General features: G+C 33.8%; 2 protein-coding genes across 8 annotated transcripts in view; one reads left to right on the forward strand and one right to left on the reverse strand.

Annotated features, from left to right (window-relative positions):
• The first annotated feature begins 2,805 nt into the window (after nt 1-2,805).
• On the forward strand, nt 2,806-18,990 carry LOC145291905 (uncharacterized). Its single transcript, XM_080137726.1, has 2 exons — nt 2,806-3,081; nt 16,979-18,990. Exons 1-2 carry the CDS (start codon nt 2,984-2,986, stop codon nt 18,909-18,911), a joined length of 2,031 nt encoding a protein of 676 aa, XP_079993852.1. The 5' UTR covers nt 2,806-2,983; the 3' UTR covers nt 18,912-18,990.
• Nucleotides 14,934-21,984, reverse strand: part of LOC145291906 (uncharacterized) — an 81,263-nt gene continuing 74,212 nt past the window's right edge. For 6 of the 7 annotated variants that reach the window (XM_080137732.1, XM_080137727.1, XM_080137736.1 and 3 more), the window contains one exon: nt 17,208-20,271. The gene's annotated coding sequence lies outside the window, so the exon portion shown is untranslated. Of the gene's footprint in view, nt 15,798-17,207; nt 20,272-21,984 lie in introns of those variants that run through there. The other variant, XM_080137730.1, reaches the window with a different exon arrangement.

The raw sequence follows: 21,984 nt of genomic DNA on the forward strand, positions 1-21,984 counted from the left end.
AAAAGAGATGACTATATAAATATGATGACGAATATAAATCCGTTCAGGTTTATTTTTGTTCAAGAAACCGAATGGTTGTAGGAGATATCAGGCTGAAAGTTGGAATCGAGCTGGTGTTGGAACAGGCGAGGCTGCGAGGTCGTCGCTAGTAGTTACGGGAAACATGTGCTGGCTTAAGAAGTTGGACTGCTAGGAATTTGGTGCGTCGAAGGCGAGCGGTCGTTGCTGCTGCTGCTGCTGGATTCGGCTGTTGTCAGGAAGGTAGTAAAAACAGTTCTGTGCGGACATGATTGCTGCTGCTGAGTTGGGTTGGGCTGCTGATGGGCCCAACCTCGGCATGCGGTGATCTAGCTGCGACTGACTGCTTGTTGAAAAAAAAAACACTGTATTTGTACTTAACCAGCGGACATAGTTGTAGACATCATGGCTTTGCAGCGTTGGTCATCGTTTTTCGTTCTTGATTTGTGTTTGTTTTTGTGTCTTTAAAGTGCTGTAGGTAGTCATCTGTTTGAGGTTTATATTCATGTGTCATATCAAATTGAAGCTGGGAAAGTTGTGAATATTATTCTAGCGGGAATTGTGCTATTCAGAGTTCCACGGGATAATTCTTCACCTCGAAGTGTTACATGATAAAGGGCTGTCCCCTTTTCATGTAAGTAAAAAAATAGGGAATTAGTTAAATGTAAATATGAAATAGGATAGTCAAGGATTCGAACTTGCGAAGCTAGATTTGGAATTGAAAATTCCAATCATAAGTTAAAATAAATACAGAATGTTATTGAAATAAGGAATGTGGAATTGCAATTGTTTATCTTACATATCTGTTATTGGAAAAGGAATGTAATGATGAAATTTGTTCTGTTATAAAAATTAAAATTAAAATAAGGAATTTAATCGTCAATTGAAATTGTAAACATATTACTCGAAAAATAGGTTACTGAACTTGTTGGGTCATGTCAGTGTGATGCATGTCATCCAACGTGCTTTATGAGCACATGTTTAATCATGCGATGTTGGGACGAGTTCTCAATATATGTAGAGTTTTAGATGTAGTCTGGGGAGAAGAGGAGAAGAGTCGGGGAGAAAGAGCCGAGAGAAAGGTCAGAGACGGCTGTTGACGTCAAACCTTGGAAGCGAAAGATTAGAGAAGATAAAGCCATGTAAAGAAACTTTGAATTCCTCGAGCGAAATCATGGACCGGTCATGAAATAAAGGACGGCATCATCTTTGTGTATCTGCGTCTTTGTGTTGTGATTCAACAGAAAAGGTATTGTCCATCTATATTATGAGAACTTTGTGAAAATCATCATCTCAAAAATAGGTAAGAAATATATGTTTTTTTTATTTTATTACACAATGACTTCCTTAGTGCAATCACGTTCGAGATGGGTATATTTGCTAATTACACAACGCTCTATTTTCGCCATGTGAACAAAATCTGACACTCAAATTCAAGGTAATAGCTGAATTCGTAGAAACTAAATTCCAGTATGTAGTATAATGAATCGAAAATGGATGGTCACATTCAATACTACCAAGACAAAACTCTTTTCCTTTAACAATTATAAGGAACATTTCCAAACCCTGGTTGTCATGACTGGTAGCACCGTTTTCGAGAGCCCGGTATTTAAACTTATTGACTTAACATACAAAAGCAATGTGAATTGTAATAAATACATAGAAGATACTGTCAAGTCTGCTGCAAAAAGAGTGGGCTCCATTTACATGGCTACTTTTTTATAGTCACCATTCGCTCATGCATTGAGGTATTGTGGACATATCTGGACAGGTGCAACAACCGCTAGTTCAGAGAACAAAATGAAAAAATAAATAAATAAATAAAGCCTTTAGCCTAATAGGTATCGTGCTTTCTAGCAATCTCTGACCCCTGCCTTATCTTCGCAATGTGACATCCTTGTGTTAGTTTTACGAGTATGTATATGAAAAGTCAATTTTACAAATATGTGTATGAAAAGTATATGTTGAAAAGTAAACTTATTGCACTTGTACTCCTCGACATAAATTCCCATGATCAACCCAACTAGCAGGAAGATCCTACCCCTTAACTGTGGAGGTCCTCAGATACAAGAAAAATTTCTATTTTAATCACTTCTTTCCTCAGGGCGTTTATTTTTGGATTTCCCTCTTTTCTCCCTGTTTCCCTGGCTGTACTAATATGCATAAATGTAAATGTTATATAAACAAACATCTTACTGCTGACCTCTCTGCTTAGAATGGCCCTCATAAATCTGGCGCCTAATCACGGTAGCATGTTATGCCTCAGTGGCAATATACCTTACTTTGGATGAACAAAATATTTTTTAAGAGCAAGATTATAAAAATGAAATGGCAAAATATATGTGTTTTATCATCATAGATTATTAAATAAACTGAACTAAGGAGAGTAGAAACTGGATCTTAGGTGTACTTTTAACAGCCTTGTAACTCGTTTTCCTTATTTTGTCCTTTAGTCCTCATATTTCACGAGCAGTATTTCTGATAAAGAGGAAAGAATTGTTGTTTTCTGGGTTCGAAATTTATCCATCTAACACTTATCATTGGTTAGTTTTGGGCCTTGAAGTAGTATTTTTACCTCCTCACATCAAGTGGCCCCATGCCTTGTCTGAAATGACTTCCATAAAAAAATATTATTTTGCAGTAGGTCGGTAACAAACAAAAACAACATTTGAAAATCAACAGAATAGAGTTAAAACTTTAAAATAAGTAAAAAGAGAACAGAAAAACGCGGGAAGTTTTTTCTTTTTTTTTTTTTTTTTCCAAATTTTATTAATACCTTTTCAATTTTTAAGCTACAAAAAAGTTAAAATGCTTTTATAAACTGTGAAAACACGCTTGCAATATAAAACCACTTGACATAAAAGGAACGGTAGAGGACGATTTTATCTTTTTTCTAATCTGATTTTTTTGTTTTCTGTTCGAAGATGGGTGGTGGAGCGGAGCGTCGAGCGAGGTTAACATTTAAATGATCGTCTTTTGTGGGCGAGTCATTCGTCCGAAAATATTTGAGATGACAAAATACCTTTACTCGCCTTTGCATTTAAAAAATTTTCACAGCGAAAGGTTTGTACAGATTTTATCATTTATTAGGAAAGAAAAGTCGAGACTGTTTGACGTTCGCCGTCGCCGATTTTGTTGATGTAAAAAAGTATTCGATTCTTCTTTAGAGTTCAACCTAATTTTTTAAAAAATGCAGAAAAAACTTTATTGCGTACATATCCGTCACGGAACAGAAATGTCATACTGCAAAAATTACGTAAATTGATCAAATAGTTTTCCTATTTATATAGAAAACCATTTTTAAACAATTTAAAGTGATTAGTGTGAAATCGGTAGCATTACAAGACTGATCTCATAAGTTTGAATTATTGTGAACGTATTTTTCCTCGGTTTTTCAAGATGGTGACGGGAGACAGTCTCCTTTTGCTTACTCATAAAATTCGATTTTCTTAATTTAAAAAAAAAACTTGACAAGTACGTACATACATCACTAAGATCTTTCTATATTTTCCGTATTTTTAATAGGTTGAATTCTAAATAAGAACCAAATATTCCTCTACTCACTTTAAAAACATGAATGTTGCCAAAATTCTATCAAAATGATCTGTTTTATTTGTTGGTTAAAAAATCGATCCCCCAGAGTATATTTTACTTTTATTCTGATTATTAAAACTTATGTTTTTTCTAGGTCAATTTTCAACAGTCTTAATATTCAATTTACTATGAAAAGGGTCATAGTATTATTTTACCCTTACACTCTATGCTAGTTCACACACACACACACACACACACACAAATAAATCTTATATATATAAAGCTGAATGTGTGTGTGTGAGTGAGAGAGAGAGAGAGAGAGAGAGAGAGAGAGAGAGAGAGAGAGAGCAACGGAGAAATCATGACAGAACCTCTCCTCATAATCGGCCTTGTTTGAGTGGGTCAACCATTCCACGTTGTGAACATTGAAGTCTTCACATATGTGAATGTTAGCTGAAGGATAAGCAGATAGGACTTGGTCAATTTTCTCAGATATACTTTTAAAGATAGTAACTCCGCTTTTGTGCGGGGGGGGGGGGATAGAGAGTAAATATAAATGCAGTAGTGTGAGCTAATGCAACCCGGAAGTACATATAGGGTAAGTTAGGATCTTCTCTGGAGATGTCCCTACCACATGGAAAGCCATCTTTAATATAGGCACATATCCCATGCCCATGGCGATCTTTGGGGTCAGATTTAGAAGTTAAGTCAGAGTATCCTTTAATTTTTTTAATGTTATTTATTTTTAATGAAGGCTGCGTTTTTATTTTTTCTTGGTTCTCATGTACTTTTTGTATTCCTGTTTCTACTCTCATTTGTTCTCGCTTATATATCGAGTTTGTAGTAGTGGGGCGCTTGTTAGGTGAAAGTACAGAATAGTAAAACCGTATCCACGTTAAGAATGATTTTGTCAACAAACATACACAATCTGAGTTGCTTGTTTCTAATTTTTTAATATAAAGGAAAGATTTATTAAAACAAAAAGAGAATATTCAAAATACCGCTAGAGACCCACCCAATATATTTCACGATAACATAGATTGGGTGGGTTTCTAATAGTATTTTGTATAATTTTTTTAGTTGTAAGTCATTTTCAAAATTTTGGATTTTACAAGCCAAAAGCGCGCAGCCATTTTTCTTGCTCTCACATAAACGCTAGACACTTTGTTTTTCGAACCGATGAAACGTTTTAAAGTGGGCAAAACCACTAAAACAATTGTCCAGATAGGTAAAAAGTAACTTATTTGGGCCTTTGATAAAATTTATCTATGTATTTGATTTTTACCACTTAAGGACTGTGAACAGTAAAACATACCCAAATTATGTTTTCTTATTTCGAAATATTTAAGTAAAAATTCCATTTTTTTACTTGATTACTAAATTTAAAAAATATTCAAACAAATTTTAAGGTTCTCATTTATCTATGCAAAGAATTTTTACTTGATTAAATAATTCGAAATAAAAAATGAAGTTACCGTGCTGAAATAATTATTATTTATAAACCATTCTTAACATAGGGGAGGATATTTTGTGACTATTTTGTACTAGCAATTTAATAAACAAATTGAATTTAACTTGAAAATACTATATAAAAAGAATAGCGCAGTAACATATGAATGGTTCTCATTTTTATTATTTCGAATTATTTAATCAAGTAAAATTTCCATGCAAAAGTCCATAAGAATCTTCAAATTTGTTAAAATGGATTTTTCACTTGATTAAATAATTTGAAATAAGAAAAATGATTTTCGTTTTAAATTAATTATTTTTACTGTGCAATAAAAAGTCGATTAATGGAAGCCCAGCCCCCCACTACTACGATTTTGGAATGTCAACAAGAATTTAAAAAATAAATAAAAACGAGTGTAGGAACAGGGATACAAAAAGTACATGAGAACCAAGATAAAAATTAAAAAGGCAGCTTACAGTAACAAATAAATATTTAATGTTTTCCTAAATGCTGAAAAGAAAAGCAACGATATTGAATAATTGTAGAGAGTGAACTCATTTTAAAATAAGAAATTACTTGACAGTCACCATCTCTGCGTTCGTTTGCTTAAAAGTTTTAAGAAAATGACCCCCTCCCCCCCCCCGAAAAAACGCACCCTACATAAAAAAACATATATTCCCTCACTGTTCTGAAAATCTTTCCTTAATATTTAAAAATCAACGAATAAAATAGCATCCTGGCATCTTTCTCGAGACATTTCATTATTGAATTACTTCCCCTGTTATCTAGATGGTGATAGATAGTTTGGCGTCTCCAACAAAACATCTTCCAATAGATATTTTAACTGAAGAAATTTATTACATTCTTAGTAGAATTATTAGTATTCTTCTTCTTCTTCTTCTTATTATTATTATTATTATTATTAGCAGCAACAGCAGTAGTAGCAGTAGTAGTAGTAGTAGTAGTAGTAGTAGTAGTTTGGTGTAAGAATGATACTTTTCTGTTAAAAAATATGTTTATTTATTTTTAAGAATGTTCCACATGAAAAAGAAAGTTAAGTTACAAAAAATAAATATTACACATTTATTAAATAAAAGTAAGAATCGTTCCACTTATGCGTCCGTAAAGTTACTATACAGTCTTACAAGTTACTATACAGACACCCTGTAATAAATATTAACTATTAATACAAATATAATACAATAAAACAATAAGACTGTATAGTAACTTTACGGACACCCTGTATATTATAATACAGAATATCAGTTGGAAGATGGTTTGTCAAGGATTCGAATCATCTATCATCGTCTAGAAAACAAAGAAGGTAATGCAACTATAAAATGTTTTGAAGAATATTCGGAATGTCAATAAAACAATCAACTTAGGCTTAAGAATTTTATTCCCACATAACTTTGGCAGAGCGCAAAATTTAAAACACAATAAATTGAAAAGTGCATTTACCTGATGATTTAGTTACAGGTCATCTTCTTTACTTAAAAATATGTTGCTTCATTTATCGGGTCTGCTAAGCTTATTAGTTGACTTCTAAATGAAGTGGTAATTGAAGAATCTTCTATTAAGATTAGTAATTATCCTTGGCATGAAGAGCTGTTCTTTTTAATACAATGATCAATTAGTAATTCGGATGCATCCAATGAGGTTGTAATTACCAAAATTAACAATCTGCTGACTGAAAAGACGATATTACGTCAAGAAATATCTAACTTATTAGGTTAAATTAGCTCAAAGATACCATGACAATTTGAGCGTCAAAGGCCCTTAAATTAATTAAGAAAATAACATGAGTCTAGCATCTTCAAAGTTTTTTCCCCCCGGAACTGATTTTCAGTTGAAAAAGACCCGCAACTCACATAGAATTCAACCAATAAGAATGGCTGTTTAAAACAATGTAATGAACTAATCAACCAATAAGGCGACATGATTCAATTTGTGTAATATCTCAGGCAGGTTGTGTATGTTTACAAATAACACATGCGTTGGCAGTCAATCGGTGTCAATTGAAAAGTGGGCCCTTTAAGTCTCTCGGTTTCCAGGATCCTTACTCCATACTTCGTCCAGATTTTCCTTACAAATCTTCTAAATTTTAGATATTTTCGGAATAAGTAATTACTATTCTCTCTATCTCGGAATTTTCCAATGCTTAAAAGTTTGCATATTCAAAGAAAACCCATGCCTAGAGTGTACTCATCTTTCTGCCATTTCTACCTTGATTGCTCCAACTTTTGATGCTTACAATTGATACTTTATTTCATATTTTCTAGACTTGATTTTACATTTCATTAACTTCTTATTCACATTAATTGTTGTTTAGTTATGAACCCACTAATGGAATACCACCCATATTTTGACAGCTCGCTAAGCATTCTCCCTGTCCTTTGGGCTTCTTTAATAACTACTCTTGAAACACCTCTATAATATACTAATTAGTCTATATTACCTGAACTTAAATATTAAATTATCCTCTTATATAACCCGACAAAGACTCAAAGGAGTGTTCACCAGTATGTAAGTGCAGTTCTAGGTGCTTCTGATCTCGGAACACCCAAAAAGTTCAGCAGCTTGGCCTTGACCGTCTATATGATGACAGGGTTGCATGCACAATTCTAGTTACTCCTTTTCCACAAACAGTCCACAAAGTAAAAAAAAAAAAAAAAAAAAAAAAAAAAAAAAAGGAAAATAATTAAAAATCTTCAGGGAAGTAGGTATGGTATGCGCCCATGTTGCATTTTTTTTTTTTTTTTTTTTTTTAGGTCCGTGGGCCACAGCCAGTTCCCGGCGCTAGAGTAGGTGCCCTTCCAATCACTTTCTCCTGAAAAAAAAATAACTCCAGTGGACTGTCCGGCCTGATAGCTAAATTATAAATCTTGTAGACAATAAATAAAATCTCCAGTCATTATTTTTTTGTTTTTACAAAAATTTTATTATCAAATAAAACTTCTAAACTACAATGTCCTGTACAGTGGAATTGAATTCCGAATACTTCTTTTTCAACAACACAATTATTTACAGTTGAATGTAACAGTTAGTTTCAAAAAAAGATCTATTTGCAATGAACGACTTTGTTCTTTCTCTTTTTCTTCTATTATTCCTGTCAGCCTAGTGATCAGTGAGCATGAAGTGAGTGGGCGGTGTAGGGGAAGATATTTAGGCAGTTGGGAGCTTGTTCAAAACTCGAAATATTTGCTCATTCCGGTGTTTTTATACCCAGGTAACGGGGTGGGTCTGGCAAACCAGGATGTTTTTCCCCACCAATCAATAATCACTACGTAAGAATCCTTTCTTCATCAATTGGTCACGGCTCACATTGCGCAATCATGCAATTTTCCAATGACAAATTTCTCATGTCGAGTCAGTTCCAGTACTTGATTCCAACGGTCATCCCAGCTTTCAGCAAACCCAAAACAACAACAACCTATCTATATTCATTGTCAAACAATTGTTTTGTTAGTGAAATATTATTATCATCTGAATGTTATTATCGTTCCCAAATCAGCTCGGTTTAATTTTTTCTTTGCTTTGAGGAGTCATCAAGCAGCAAAGGCGGCCCCGCCCAGGCCACCTGGAATTGCCCGGTGTCCTTCGATATCAATAAACGTTTTAATCAAATTTTTCTTTATTACTGTCAGGTTTGTTTATCAAAGGATTCGGTTACACTTATTTAATTTCTAAATTAGATTCCAATCTACTGTAAAAGTTTGTATACAATTCCATATGGTCTTAAACCTGTTTTAATTAAAGCCAAAATCGATTAAAATATCTTGACTATTTAATGTAGATATGATCTACACTTACTTTTCCTATTTGATAATGATATCCCTTTTTTAATTATTTCATCTTAAATAATTAATTATATTATTTTGTTTTTTATTAGCTTTCTAATTTACTTTAATGTTGCGATACTTTTGAATATACTTTGCTTTGAATAATTTATATAAGGGAAAACATTTTGCTCATTTTCATTAGTATTTTACAGGAATTTTACTTTATAAAGTTACTATTAAATTTAGGTTTGTTATAATTTTATTATATTTAATTCAAATTAATAATTTTAATTTAAATTACTGTAATGTTAATTTTATCTCCTGCCTATAATTCCTTTTCTTTACTTCTAACTAAATAATTGCATATATAAATTGCAATAAGTTTTGATGGTTGAGCTTGATTGCGGATTTGTGTACTTATACTTATGTGTATATGCCTGTGAGCATGCATATATGTTTGTATAGTTATTTTCATATATATATTTATATCTGTCTGTGTCATGTGTAGTATCTTTTCCCTCCCTTGTTCGCTTCAATTTATCTCTCCAATCTGGTTCACCTTCTTTCCTTCTTCTCCTTACTTTTTTCTTTTTCTTTAATGTCTAAAATATTCGATATATTAATGTCTAGGTCACATTGACCTCCAAAGCCCAGAAACAAACTTTAATTCAGTCTATAAATAGAATTATCTAGTTCTACTTAAAATTCTAAAGTTTAACTTATTTTATATTTTCATCTTTGATGGGAATTTAGTTTTTTATCGTAGGAGACCAATATTTTATCATATTATTCTAAATATATTATTTTATAATTAATTTTCAGTAAATCTTTTTTTTACAAGGTGGTCACCACTTATCAAGGCCCGGAAGCCACTCGGGGATAAGGATACAGTACGTTAATGTTGAGATTTGATATAGTGTACAGTACGTTAATGTTGAGATTTGATAAAGTGTCTACTTAAGGGGGCAGTTCATCAGGAATTTGTTTATGTTGGACTTGAAGACATCCAAATTGTAGTCAGGCAGACGGAAAAGAGTTCTACAGGCGTGCACTTCTAAGAAAGAAGTTTTCTTCATAGAATCTACGTTTTGGTTTTGGCACAGATAAAGAGTGGGGAAAATTTTTGACAGTGGTTTCAATTAGACGGGTGTTTTTCGTGAAAGATCGGCGAGGGGGGACCAGGGATTGGAGCCCAGACGAGCACCTGCCATGGAAGTAACGATAAAACAAAGACAGGCTCGCAACGTCTCTCCTGTGGGAGAGAGGTTGCAGGGAAGAGAAAAGGGCATCCCCCACTAAGCCACGAAGCCTATTTTGTACTCTGTCAAGGCAGGATATAGTGTTTTTAGCAGCTCCTGCCAAGATGTGGCAACAATACTCCATCCTTGGACGTAAGTAGAGAATTGAATCAGCAGTTAGATATCTTCTGGAGTGGTAGAAGGATCCCACCATTTTTCCAGCGACCTTGGCAATAGACTTGATGTACGTGTTCCATTTCAGGTCAGGAGTAAAGGTCAAGCCCAGAAGCTTATCAAAGCATGGAGCTTCCCATAGTCGTGAGCCCTCCATTTCAATTGATGCCAGATGGGGATCAGAGCGTTGATGATGTAAAGATAGGAGCTTGGTTTTAGATGCATTAAAGGTAACCAGCCACCTCTTCCCCTACTGTACCATGCGCTCGAGATCAGAGGAGAGAGAATCAGAGAGAACTTTGTCATTTACAGCCTTTGATGTGTTGCCATAGATGGTTGTGTCATCAGCATAGATGTCAACAAATGATTTAAGTATGTGTTTTGGGAGGTCATTGATGTAGATCAGGAAGAGAGTTGGGCCCAGGATGGACCCCTGAGGGACTCCAGCATTAATACTGAGGGCCTCTGATTTCTGCACATCAACCACTACTCTTATGAGCCTATCGGAGAGATGATTTAATGATCGAGAAAACATTTCCAGTAATACCGTAGCTGGAAATCTTGTGAAGTAGGCCTGTATGCCATACTTTATTAAAGGCTTTTGATATGTCAAGAGCAATTGCCCTAGAGAGGAAGCCTTTGTCAAGAGATTCACTAATCCTATGAGATATAACCGTTAGTACATATGCTGTAGATCTGGCAGAATGGAAACCATATTGTATGTCACTAAGAAAGTTATTTCTGCTGAGGTGGTTGACTACTTCTCTATTTAATATGGGTTCTAGCAACTTACTCATGACACACAGGAGACTTATTGATCTGTACTGAGAGGAGGACGACTTATCACCTGAATTCTTAAATACAGGTCATACTGATGAGGTTTTCCAGGATGTTGGGAAACACTTCTCTTTAAGGCAATGCTTAAACAGTTTTGTAAGTATGGGGGCAAGTTCTGGTTGAAGCTTTTTCAGCACTATAATTGGAATGCTGTAAGGGCTAGTTGCTGTACTGGAATCAAGGTTCTTGATTAGCTTAGCGACCTCATGCACGGATATTTGTATGTTGCATAGCGTGTTGTCTGTTATAGGAGGAAATATGGGGAGTTGATGGCCTTCGTCATGTAGGGTAGAATTAGCTGCAAAGTTCTTGGCAAATAGTTTGGCATTGTCTGATGCTGACAAGATGACCCCAGGTCCATTCATGATGGTTGGGATAGAACGCACGCTTCTGTTCAGGATCCTGTTTGCTATTTGCAAAAACTGGTGGGAACCAAGCCGCTGCTCAGCAACTTTGGATTTAATGGGCTGAGCATATAGCTCTCCTGCATTTTTTATTACTTTTTTTACAGTGGTTGCTGGCAATCTTGAAAGCAGCTCTAGTCACAGTGCATCTATTACATTGGTAGCTACAGAAAAAGTGATTTCTATGCGCGATGGCAGCAGCACATTCTGGGGAGAACCATGGCTGGCTGTTAGGTTTTTGTTAGAATTTTTTTATGGTATGAATCCGTCTATGCCTACAATTAACCATTCGGTCAGGTCTGATACTATGGAGGACACATCCTTTTTAAACATGGAATTTAGGGGTAGATCAGATATAAATGTACGGAAGATATCCCAGTCAGCCATAGAGTATCGATATACTGTACGGTGGAGAGGTACGTCTGAAGACTTATTGCATTTCGTTTTTATCTTAACTGATACAACCGAGTGGTCAGAAGATCCCAGAGGGGACAGAACGGAACATGAACATAGCTCAGGGGAAGTTGTGAGAAAAAGGTCTAGAAGGCTAGCGTACTGACCAGAAGTATCGGGCACACGGGTGGGTTTGTGAGCAATCTGGATGATGTCATAGGCAATGGCGAAATCATGACAGAACCTCCCCTCATCATCTGTCTTGTTTGAGTGGGTCAGCCATTCCACATTGTGGACATTGAAGTCACCACAAATGTGGATGTTAGCCGAAGGATGAGCAGACAGGATGTGGTCAATTTTCTTAGATATACTCTGAAAGATAGCAACTCTGCTGTTGTGAGGGCGATAGAGGGCAAATATAAATGCAGTAGTGTAAGCAAGTGCAACCCGGAAGCACATATAAAGTAAATTAGGGTCTTCACTGAAGATATCTCTACCACATGGGAAGCCATCTTTAATGTAGGCACATATTCCATGCCCATGGCGATCTTGGGGGTCAGATTTAGATGTTAAGTTAGAGTATCCTTTAATTATGAATTCGTCTAGGGAAGTGGTTGGCCCTATTCCAATTTCACTTAGAAAGAATATGTCCGGTTTTGTCTCCTATAATTGGGTTTCAACCTCTGGAAGGTTGGAATGTAAACCCCTGATGTTAGAGAAGGAGACATGGTAGTAGGGGTCTGCGTTGGAGGATGGGGTTCTAGGTTTATTCGTGATTTTTTTCTGGAGATATTTCATGTTGAGGATTAGGGATTTGTGAAACAGGTCGACAGACTTGGTTAGAGCAGGACAGAGAGGGAAAGCAGGAGAGAAAAAGATAGGAATTTTTTTTTTTTTGTAGCACATGATAAGGTAAAGCCGTAACAATTACCTACTAGTATGGCATCGAGAGGCCCCACCAGAAACTACTGCATGGTCCAGAATCCATTCACCAGATGGCAATACAGCAGCCCCAGTACTTTGCACCTGCTGATAGGACAGCCTTCTTAATTGTTAATCCAAGGTTCAGGTCTCTGTCTATCAGGCGGATAACATCAGCCCAGATGAAACGTTTACCTCCAGCACCCTTACTAGTGACATGGCCACAAGGATAGATATAGAAACAGAAGATTTCCGACATCTCAGGCTACTGTTCATGAAGTACTGCCGTCTTGGAAAGCAGCTTTTTCTTCACCCTTTGTCAGAAAAATCACTCATTTGAAATGAGGACTGAGGGACAAATAAGGAGAAGCGAGAGTACCGAGAGCTGCCGATAATGCATCCACAATGCGTTGTCTACTCTCCATTAAAAAAAGGGGTTTAAAAGACTTATTAATAATTACTTAGTATAAGTCCGTGGTTCTAATTCGAAATTAAAGATATTTGAAGATAAATTCCCCTACCATGTTTACGAATGAAATCAAAATAAAATACATTACTGTAATTTCCGTTTAAGGTATTAAACTTTTTCTTATCCAGGAGAGACCTCCAAAAAATTATAACAAGGATATTTAGCACCAAAATAAATTTTTTAAATACCGCTGCGGAGTTTTTACGTGTTGACATATTCATTAAACATTTCTTATCCAAAAGACACCTCTAGCGCGGTTGAAGGCTTTTCGTTCATTGACTTGCTTTCGAGTTTGTCCTTATGGTAGACTGGGTGGAAAGGGTAGCGATGAAGGGAGGATTTCGTTTATATTTATACAGAAATAGTTAAGTAGTAAATCCTAAAGCAATTTTTTTTTCTTTTTTCTTCTTGGGGGGGGGGTATTCTAGAATATTTTTGCATTTAACAGCTGACTGAAATAAAATATATTTTTCCAGTGAATTTCCTTATTACAGCAAGTTTTTTGGGATTTTACCCTACTACAACTTCTTTTAGACTATATCATATGCATATATACATATGAACAAACTTTTTCATGGCCTTGGATTATACTACTATGTTTCTACTTTTCTTCATTAAGCCTGGACTTCATTTTGGAATATCCTTTTATTTTGGTCTCTTATAAATTTTAATACAAATTTTAGTTTTCGATGTATGTGCTGACCATCAAAATTTATAAACTACTTTTGGATATTATTTTGTTAACTACGTTTCCTCTGAGGATATGAGCGATTCATTAAAACTCCATGGAATATGGAAAAAAAACTTTAAATTTTTTAATTCTTTGTCGAATAATAAATTTGTTGTAAATTTTTAATTTTCAGAATCTAATTCCAAATTTTTACTCATACTACTGCTCTATCTCGTATATTGATTTTTTTTTTTTTATCTGGGTGGGATTGTCTTACAAATATTCTTACTAATATTTACATAGACTTTACATTATATTACTATCTGTAATATGAAATTATTTCTTAATTTTTTTTGGAATATATATATATATATATATATATATATATATATATATATATATATATATGTACAGGGTGACCAAAAAGAAAAAACAGAGGACATTCAATTGTTTTTCTGAGCATTTTACAGTCGATGAAAAAAAAAAAAGGCCAAAGATGCTAGTGTTTTGATGTGATGTTTTGAATATAATAAACTATTTATGACCAAAGTTTCATTTCATTCCGACAAAACACTAAGAAACGGGGCCTAATTTTAATTGGAGCCCGTTTTTTGTGGGTCACCCTGTATATATAATATTAAATCCTATCTTGGTAAAAGGATACCCTATATTATAGATAAAGCATTAATATAAGATAAAAGTAAATGAAATATTAAAAACAAGGAATATAAAAGATTTCTGTTTATTCTGTAGAGTATTAAAAATTAGGTTTTTTTCTTATTCTTCGTCATGATGTTGAATAGAAGAATTTTAAGTTAAGTCCACTTGATGTTAGCTGTGTTTTTTTTGTTTTTTTTTCTGTAGCCGGATAATTACGCATGGTGGCGCATGATTTGAAAGTCTGGGTAGGTTTATCCATTAGAGGCGTTGAGTGAAATTTGAAAAATAAGAGAAATTTCACTCAACGCCTTTAATGGATAAACCTACCTAGACTTTCAAATCACGCGCCACCATGCGTACTTATCCGGCTACAGAAAAAAAAAACACAGCTAACATCAAGTGGACTTAACTTAAAATTCTTCTATTCAACATCATGACGAAGAATAAGAAAAATATATATACATACATATATATATATACAGATTGAAAAGGGAGTGTATAGCTCCGCTCTCTTTAAAAATAAACATCTGTTTATTTTATAAAGTTTTAAAAAAAAAAATCGCGTTGTTATTTGGCTTTAAAGTGTTAAATGTAACACGTCTCTTTTTTTTTTTTTTTTTTGCTTCTATTTATAATTTAGTATTCTATTTAACTTTCAAATAATTACAAATAAAAATAATATACATTATTGTATATTATCGATCCGACATTTTTTAATTTGAAATTGTAGAAACAAGGGATCGTTAGGTCAGTTTGTCATACGGAATTGCATATAACAAACTGACTTATCCTTGTAGAATATGAAGACAAGAAAAGAAGTCACATTCTAACATTTAAAAAAAAAAAAACAGCTTTATTGGTTATCTTCGTCTGTAGGTTATATAGAGAAAGGGTTAGTGGTGGAAAGTGTTCCTATGTGAAGGTGTAGATTAAAGATTAGACAGACCTGTTGAAAGAGAGAAGAGTTCATGTGTGTGTGTTGAAGGTATGGTCCGTAGCTATGACGTATTATTATTTCTCTCCTTAAAGTTAGTAGTAGAAATGTGCGTCACAAAAGATTAGACATACTGTAGAATGAGAGAGTTCGTGTGTTTACTGCATTGAAGTCCATGTATGGAGATAGCCATGTTGGCTTGTTTGTATTCACGTCTTAGTCGAACCCCAGGCCCGGAGAGTTCTGTTGAGGCCCAAGAGAGAAGTTGGGGCCGACAGGTCCATTCCATGTAAAGTTGTTGTCAGTCTAAGATCTGAAAAAAAAAGGGTGAGTTGCCGGTTTAATCTTTTATAAACTCGGTCACTTGATTGAGAGCGGGATTCTAATTGGACAAGTAAGGAAGAAAGCGCATTTAAAATCTCCAGCCATGAGATTTCACTCCTGCCTGTGTTCGTTGCAATCCCATCTGCTACATCTCTCATCATAAAAAAAAACTTTTTTATTTTAAGAAACAAAAACTGCATTGTTCGATAAATTTTATTTTTACTTGTAATTACTTTTCTACTCGATCATTTTTTGTAAGTTTTACTAATTTGAACATGAACATGTAAATACATATTAGTGTTTTTACTTAAAATGCAGTATTTTACTTTTTAGATATCCACTTATAATGCACAATAACCAGGTGTTGTGTGTAGAAACTGGACATTTGGTGTTATTATACTTGTCTTCTCTCTTTTTCTTTCATGCCTTCTTACTTTCTGTCTCTCTTGCCCTCTTTTTATGCCTCCACGTTCCATCTTACTCTTTCTCTCTCCTTTGCCTCCACTCTTTCTTTTCCCCATATTCTCTCACTGTATTTCTCTCTCCCATCTTTTTCCGAATTTAATAAGTTTAAATTAAAATGATCGTTCTATAAAATCAGTTGAAAGAAAATCATTTTATTTAATACCAATTGTAATATAAAGAAAGGGTGAAAGAAAGTTTGAAAAATAAGACATTTTATTTCTATTCCATTACTTGTTTATCTTTTATTTCTTTCTTTTCTTTCTGTTCTTTCAAGCTCATTTTACATTTTTCTTTTTCTCCTTTCTTTTCTTTCCTTTTTTTTATTCTTCCCCATCTCTTTCTCTTTCTTTTTTTTCTATTTTGTCTTCTCTCCATAATAATATGGAGAGAAGACAAAATAGTTTGTTTATTTGCCTACCTGTTCGTTTCACTATTTCTCAGAAACTACTAGACCGATTGGGCTGAAATTTTGTATTTGATGCAGCAAACTAAAAATTATTGTATTCGTTTGGTGCAGAGTTAGAGTTTAATACGGATTAGTATTTAATTACATTCAACCATCAATTTGCCATACAGCACTCATTCTAAATCAATGGCTATAACTTTTGTCCATTTTTAACTTTTGCAAAAATATCTATTTTTTCATATTTTTCTTGTTTTACATATTTTTTTCTTGATTAAATTTTTTTTTTCATTTTTTTTCAGATTAGCAATGGCTTCAGTCGACACAAACTGCCTTCTTCGGTGCAGTTGTTGTGAAAAGAAATTGGATGTCAGTTCCCACACGTTAGCTTGTCTGCACAATGTGTGCCATGCTTGCATGGAAAAGAACATAGTGAGAGAAAATGGAAAAGCATCCAAGGTTGGAACTTGTCCGAAATGTACAGAAGCCTTTAACGTGGAAGAATCGCATCTCTTACCATTTTTGTTGACAGACATTAAACGACACTGGGAGCGAAAGTGTGCCATCTGTGTTGAAAAAGGCGGTGTTGCAAATGGCAACTATTGGTGTCACACGTGTGACAAATTATTTTGTGACGATTGTAACTTTTATCACATACAATTACTAAAAACCCACATTTGTCAGAATCTAGAAAGGGTTGATGAGACGGGATGGATTTCATTGGTGATGAATGATTGCTGCCTTACTCATGGCACTGACCGTAACATGTTTTGCCAAAGATGTAACATGTGTTTTTGTAACACGTGTTATACCGAGAATCACCAGAAATCAGGCTGTGTGGGTGAGCGTGTTTTCAGTGTGAAGGATGAGCTTTTAAGGCAGAAGACCGGAGAAAGCTTCATCCTTCAACGAGAAATGAAAGAATTCCTGGAAGGGATGAAGAGATCAAATGCAAATCTTGTGAGATGTAATGCTGAACTTGCTGCTAAATGCCAGCTGCAAATTGACCAGATCTGGCAACGATATGAAACAAACGTCGAGAGGGCGCGAGTCGAAGCAACTGAGTTGTGTGAGACTGTGGTCCGAAAGCAGTTTGAAGAAGAGAGAATAATGCGCTACTCATTGGATGCAAATAACCAAATGTTACCCCAAATTGAAACATGCCTCTTGCATTATCAACGTCTGTTGGGCAGTGAAGGAAATGAATCCAACCGAGACACTGATGTTTTGCGTAGCTTAAATCGTTTGAACTCAATGGTTCAATCCTGGCAGGAGGAAAGCAATCGAGTGGCCAAAACAGTTAACAAAATCGATTTAACGATCGATTTTTCCAATTTGTTGATCGATTTTCCATTAAATAGTAAATCAATCCCCATTTCTTCGCGTGTGTGGATTATTAAAGGAAATGAGTTTTGTCCATATGAAGAATGGCATCTTCGACCAGGATTGAAAACACGACGGATTCGATCGATTTATATTGTTAAAGAAGATGAGCATGTCTTTCTTGTCGATTGGGCAAATAGATCAATAATCGAATTAAGTGAATGCGGAGAATTTCTCACTGAATTTCATTTTGTTGATAAATATCCAGTCGTCTTCTCACCATTTGACGTGTGTTCAATCTCGTCTGACATTTTGGTGGTTTGTGGTGAAGGGGGGTACACAGGTGGAGGTAAAATCTTTTTTTTAGAAAGAAAGAAAAATTACCCGTTTTTAAAACTCAAAACACAAGTCAAAACTGTAAGACCTTTTTACTGTTTGTGTTCGAAAAATGAGATGATTTTTTGTTGCGATTTCTCATTTAAAATTCATTCTTTTTCAAAAGAAGGCAGAAAAATAAGAGTCATAAAAGTTGATGGTCTGACGACAGGACCAATGGGGTCTCAGTGGTCAATTTGGTCTCGAATTCGTGTTGATCCTTTCAGTAAGAATTTTTGGGGGTCAAGGTATGATTGTCCTGAAATTATTTCCTTTAATTTCGAAGGAGAAAAACTTGATTCTGTTAAAAAAGAAGGAAAATTATTTTTTGATTTTTCTTTCAATAAATTCGGACATTTGTATTTCCCATCTAAAGAAGGGATGTTTTATTTTTCTACAGAAAAAAAACTTGTATACAAATTTCCCAAAAAAGCTGAATTAGATTTTCCTGTGATTTCAGTTTTAGAAAACAAAATGATTGTTTGGATAAAAAATGAGGGGAAAGATTTGATTAAACTTTTCAAAATACTTTATTGAAAATAAATTTTGGAATTTAATTTTATTTGTAAAAAGAATTTTTCTTAAAATTTTGTGTGAATGAAATTTTCCATTTTGATTTTGTTGTGAATTAATGACATAGAGAATAGAGAAGTCCTCATGGAAGAAACTTGTATCAGTGGTACTTATGCATAAACTGTATATTCATGTCTATCAAAAAGGTTTTAAAAGGAGTTCAGCGGTGCAGTATTAGTCCAAAAGGTTTACATACAATGCAAATATTAGATTGTCAAGTCCAATCAAGAGAAGGAGTAAAAACCAAGTGAAACCCTTTCTATAATTCAAAAAGATTTTAAGAAAGCTGTTCAATTTAAAATAATAGAAAAACTCAGTGTGAGTTAATGAGATAATTAATGTTTGGTGTGGACCTGAAGAAACAAAACAAATTGATGGTGAAAATAAAAATTGAATAAATATTAATCCATCAAACTTCAAACAAGGAATTATAATAAAGAAAAATCTTTACCTTTAGATTTTCAAAGATAAGTTGTTTTTGTCAGAATTTAAACATTAATAAAAATGCATCACTGGTTAGTTTAAATTTGAAAATATATTTTGAAATATATATATAAGAATTTTTTGTGAAAAAAGGGTATTTTCAATAGAAAAAAAATCAATTAACTAATTAGCTAGTCACAGTCAATCAATTAATTAATGAAACTAATCTATGAAACCAAAGGAAAAATCTGGAATCCAAGTGTGAATGGATTATAGTGTAGTGAAAAGACTTTGGGTAAACTCTCCTTAATATGATACTGTATATTATGCTATCCCTCACACAATCGGGGGTAACTCTAATCCTTACTGTGTTTATGTAAGTGCTCAATAATTAATAACATTAAAGAACAACTTTACATGTTTCGAATCAATGTAATTATTGAATAAATGTTTTAATTGTACTTTGTTTATTTACTAACAGTTCGCCACTTACCAAGGCCAAAAGCCACTCAAGAATAAGGGTTAGTGAGATTTTCAATTAGATGGTGGAACAGTACTATAAAAGGATTTAGATATATGATTAATTCACAGGGTGACACAAGATATTTGTTGACATTGGACTTGAAAACGCTCATGTTGTAATATGTAGGGAAACATTTCTACAATAACATGTTCCACACATGGAAAGTTCTTTACAGTGTTGGTAGAAGACAAGTTCTTGCTGAGAAAGTTTTACAGGGTAAAACCAGAGATTGAAGTTCAGTTGAACATCTACTATGGAAATACTTTTTTGGAGAAAGGAGATGCAAGGAAGAAGAGAGATCATTTCCCACTAGTGGTGGTTTGTGGTGAAGGGGGGTACACAGGTGAAGGTAAAATCTTTTTTCTTCTTCTTTTTTTCCTAAAAAAAAAAAGAAAAATTACCCGTTTTTAAAACTCAAAACACACGTCAAAACTGTGAGACCTTTTTACTGTTTGTATTCAAAAAATGATTTTTTGTTCAATGTTGCAATTTCTTATTTAAAATTTATTCTTTTTCAAAAGAAGACAAAAAGATAAGATTCATAAAAGTTGATGGTTTGACGACGGGGCCAATGGGTTCGTGTTGGTGAATTTGGTCTCAAATTCGTGTAGATCCTTTCAATGGAAACTTTTGGTGGCCAAAGTATGACTGTCATAAAATTAATTTTGAAGGAGAAAAACTTGATTCCATTAAAAAAGAAGGAAAATTATTTTTTTATTTTTCTTTCAATAAATTCGGACATTTGTATTTCCCAACTAAAGAAGGGATGTTTTATTTTTTTACAGGAAAAAAAACTTGTATACAAATTTCCCAAAAAAGCTGAATTAGATTTTCCTGTGATTTCAGTTTTAGAAACAAAATGATTGTTTGGATAAAAAATGAGGGAAAAGATTTTATTAAACTTTTCAAAATGTTTTATTGAAAATAAGTTTTGTAAATTTTGGAATTTAAATTTGTTTGCAAAAAAATTTTTTTCTTAGAAGTTTGTGTGAATAAAATTTTCCATTTTGATTGTGTTGTGAATGAGTGAGGGTGGGGGTCTCAAAAGTATATGGGACCCTAGGGAGGCATGTGTATTGCTATTTGTCGCCCTTTTCTCCAACCATCAATTGTGGAGAAAAAAATGGAGTATTCAGAGCCCTTCAATGTGAATATTTCACAACATCCGATTGTTTAGGGTTAAGAAGTTGAGGATGATTCTGAAGCCTTCAAACTGTCGAAAAGAAAGATATTTCTGACTTAAATTAAAGTGTAAAGAGAAAATTCAAGGTCAAAGATGTACTCTTCTTGCAATGAAATGTAAATTGTGAGAATTAAAATAAAGTTTCATATTTAGGACGCGGGTTCAGTTTGCTATGTAAATGCCTTGTAAAATGGATGCTGACTATTAGTACAGTATTAGCAAATGTTTACCGTTTGGTGGCCTTTTGAGATTTGATAGTGTCCTTTAAGTCTTTAAACTGACGTATGATATATTCCTATTTCAGTTACGTAAATTACTGATATAAAGGTAACGAATATTAAATATATACACACACATATATATACACACACACATATATATTATACAGAAAAAATAGTCTATAATATAGCTCTACCTGTTATTGAGCCCTATTATATGATCATTAAAGTTTCATTGGATCAACACCTCAGAAGCAACAACAATACATGTACCATATGTATATATCTATTAGTGCTGGAATAATTAATCAGAATCGGAAAAATTTTAACTTTTCGGGGGTATCGGTAAAAATTTAGTCTAATTTCTGATTCCAAAAAAACTATTCTTTATAAAACATGTTGAACTTAATTTTACATTGTTGATACTAAAGAGCAAATGATGAATATTTATTGTTATTAAGTTAATAAGTAAAATTAAAATATATACATCATAATATCCTTAAAAAAACAATGTAAATTTACTTTACTTTGTACCAAAAAACAAAAATAAAATAAATTAAATCTTGGCTTTTGCCCAGTCCATCATTGACAAACCTGACAAAAAATACTTAAATGAATTTGTGGACTTCGAGACTTTTCACACTTTTACACTAGACACATTTTGGCATCGGTGTTTCTTTGATCCTGTCT

This window comes from Euprymna scolopes, chromosome 13, assembly GCF_053919585.1.
Source record: "Euprymna scolopes isolate OS-2025 chromosome 13, ASM5391958v1, whole genome shotgun sequence".
In the NCBI taxonomy this organism is placed as follows: domain Eukaryota; kingdom Metazoa; phylum Mollusca; class Cephalopoda; order Sepiida; family Sepiolidae; genus Euprymna; species Euprymna scolopes.

Bases quoted from the DNA above. Each gene is read 5' to 3' on its own strand.
- LOC145291905 (XM_080137726.1), top strand. From the start codon at position 2,984: ATGATCGTCTTTTGTGGGCGAGTCATTCGTCCGAAAATATTTGAGATG. The intron at 3,082-16,978 runs GTTTGTACAGAT...ATTTTTTTTCAG, and splicing joins AAAAATTTTCACAGCGAAAG to ATTAGCAATGGCTTCAGTCG.